We start from the raw sequence: 2,222 nt of genomic DNA, 5'->3' as shown, positions 1-2,222 counted from the left end.
ATTGAGCTGTTAATCATACTAGATATCATGTTTAGGCTTTATGCCGATACTGTTGGGACCTATAGTGGTCATTTCTTGCTGTCATCTCATTGGTTTTCATTGATATTTCGTACTCAGTCATATTCATGTATTTATATCACATCTCAATCTCAGTTATTATTCATTGGCACATCATATCATTGTTCTGGGTTAGTCTTCATGACATTGTGAGCCCCTGAGTGAGACTGGAGAGATTGATGACTGAGTGAGGCTGAGAGCCTGATTATGAGTGACCGTTATGGGATCGGGTTGCACGCCGCAGTATGTTATATTGATTTATGCCTGGATCTGGCTAGTGAAAGCGCTTGGGCTGAAGGAGCCTCTCCGGAGTCCGTACACACCCCAGTAAGTGCGGTTGATTATATTGAGGGATGGATCTTCTTAGGACATGGATATTGTTAGAAATTGAAACATCTTATTTATTGTGAAAAGGATTTTAAAAAAATTACAGTTTTCAAACTATCTCATATTTTACGACGATTTTGGTAAAGTATTTGAGTTTCATTTATATTCTTGAAAAGCGGAACTATTTTCGAAAAACTGTGAAAAAGCTGAGCATTTTATCTCTGAGTTACTTCATCATTTATATGCTCTACATTGTTATGAACTGCTGTTGGTTAAGTGTGTTGGACCCAACCTATGTTCCAGCTCGTCACTACTTTCAACCTATGGTTAGGTTTGTTACTTACCAGTACATGGGGTCGGTTGTACGGATACTACACTTTTGCACATTACGTGCAGATGTTGTCTGTTGTTGTTGCTGTGTTCGATGGTTGTTGGATTTGAACATGTACCTGCGTTCCGGTTGTAGCTACCTCTTGTTCATGGTAGCAGTAGATTTATAAAACTCTGTTTATATACTTTTCAAACAAAAGATGTATTTACTTCATATTAGCTTTGTAAATTCTATTCTTAGAAGCTCATGATTTGTATTACCAGTCCTTGGGAAAGTATATAAGATTTAGATAATTCTCTTGTTTAAACTACCTTATTAAATATTATGGGAATTGGATAGTATAGTTGGCTTACCTAGCAGATTGGGTTAGGTGCCATCACGACTAGTGGATTTTGGGTCGTGACAAGATACTTTAGTTCTATTTGATCCGGGCTCTTCTTATTCCTACGTGTCATCCTATTTTGCTTCATATCTGGTTGTGCCTCGTGATTCTTTAAGTGCTCCTGTGTATATGTCCACACCTATGGGAGATTCTATTGATGTTGATCGTGTCTATCATTCTTGTGTGGTTACTATTGGGAGTATTGAGACTAGCATAGATCTTCTAGTTCTTGATATGGTAGATTTTGATTTCATCTTGGGTATGGATTGGCTATCACCTTATCATGCTATATTGGATTGTCACACCAAGACGATAACCTTAGCCTTGCCGGGGTTGCCTCGTTTAGAGTGGAGAGGGACTCCTGATCATTCTACCATTAGGGTTATCTCCTATGTGAAGGCACGACATATGGTTGAGAAGGGGTGTCTGGCTTATTTGGCTTATGTCCGCGATTCCAATGCGGAGGTTCCTTCCATGGATTCAGTGCCAGTTGTTGGTGAGTTTCCAGAGCTGTTTCCTGCAGATCTGCAGCGGATGCCACCCGACAGGGATATTTACTTCTATATTAATTTGGCTTCGGGCACTCACCCATTTCTATCCCGCCATACCGTATGGCCCCGCCGGAGTTGAAGGAATTGAAAGAGCAGTTACAAGATCTACTTAGAAAGGGCTTCATTAAACCTAGTGTCTCTCCCTGGGGTGCGCCTGTGTTGTTTATGAAGAAGAAAGATAGATCGATGAGGATGTGCATAGATTACCAGTGTCACTCCCCAAACTCGGGGAGCACGATCGGCTCTCAACCGAGTGAACCCGGCCGAGCAAGCCTTTTAGATACTTTCTGTTACATCTCACGTTTTCGTACGTTAATAGTTTTGTCTTCTCTTAATTAACGTAGACTCAAGGATGAGATTATCTTGAGGTTAACGTATTTATGCTAATTATAACAAGTGATAAGTAAGTGTCATAAAGGATAAAGGGTACACGCTAAAGAAAACGAGTTTTGTTGAAGGTTGCCGATTTGGGATAAAATACGGGTCGAGAAATAATACCCGATATTTATGGACTAGTACCATACAAGGTATCATATGACCATGATAATATGATGTATAAAGTATATTAAAAATA

At 39.7% G+C, this 2,222-nt stretch overlaps 1 protein-coding gene across 1 annotated transcript; it reads left to right on the top strand.

Annotated features, from left to right (window-relative positions):
* The first annotated feature begins 1,226 nt into the window (after positions 1–1,226).
* LOC138869388 (uncharacterized) lies at positions 1,227–1,727 on the top strand. Its single transcript, XM_070147002.1, has one exon. The coding sequence runs from the start codon at positions 1,227–1,229 to the stop codon at positions 1,725–1,727; it is 501 nt and encodes a 166-aa protein (XP_070003103.1).
* Positions 1,728–2,222: the final 495 nt, after the last annotated feature.

The sequence above is a fragment of the Nicotiana sylvestris genome, chromosome 5 (genome assembly GCF_000393655.2).
Source record: "Nicotiana sylvestris chromosome 5, ASM39365v2, whole genome shotgun sequence".
Taxonomy (NCBI): Eukaryota; Viridiplantae; Streptophyta; class Magnoliopsida; order Solanales; family Solanaceae; genus Nicotiana; species Nicotiana sylvestris.
The sequence above is the reverse complement of the archived record's forward strand: the minus strand, read 5'-3'. Positions and strand labels throughout refer to the sequence as shown.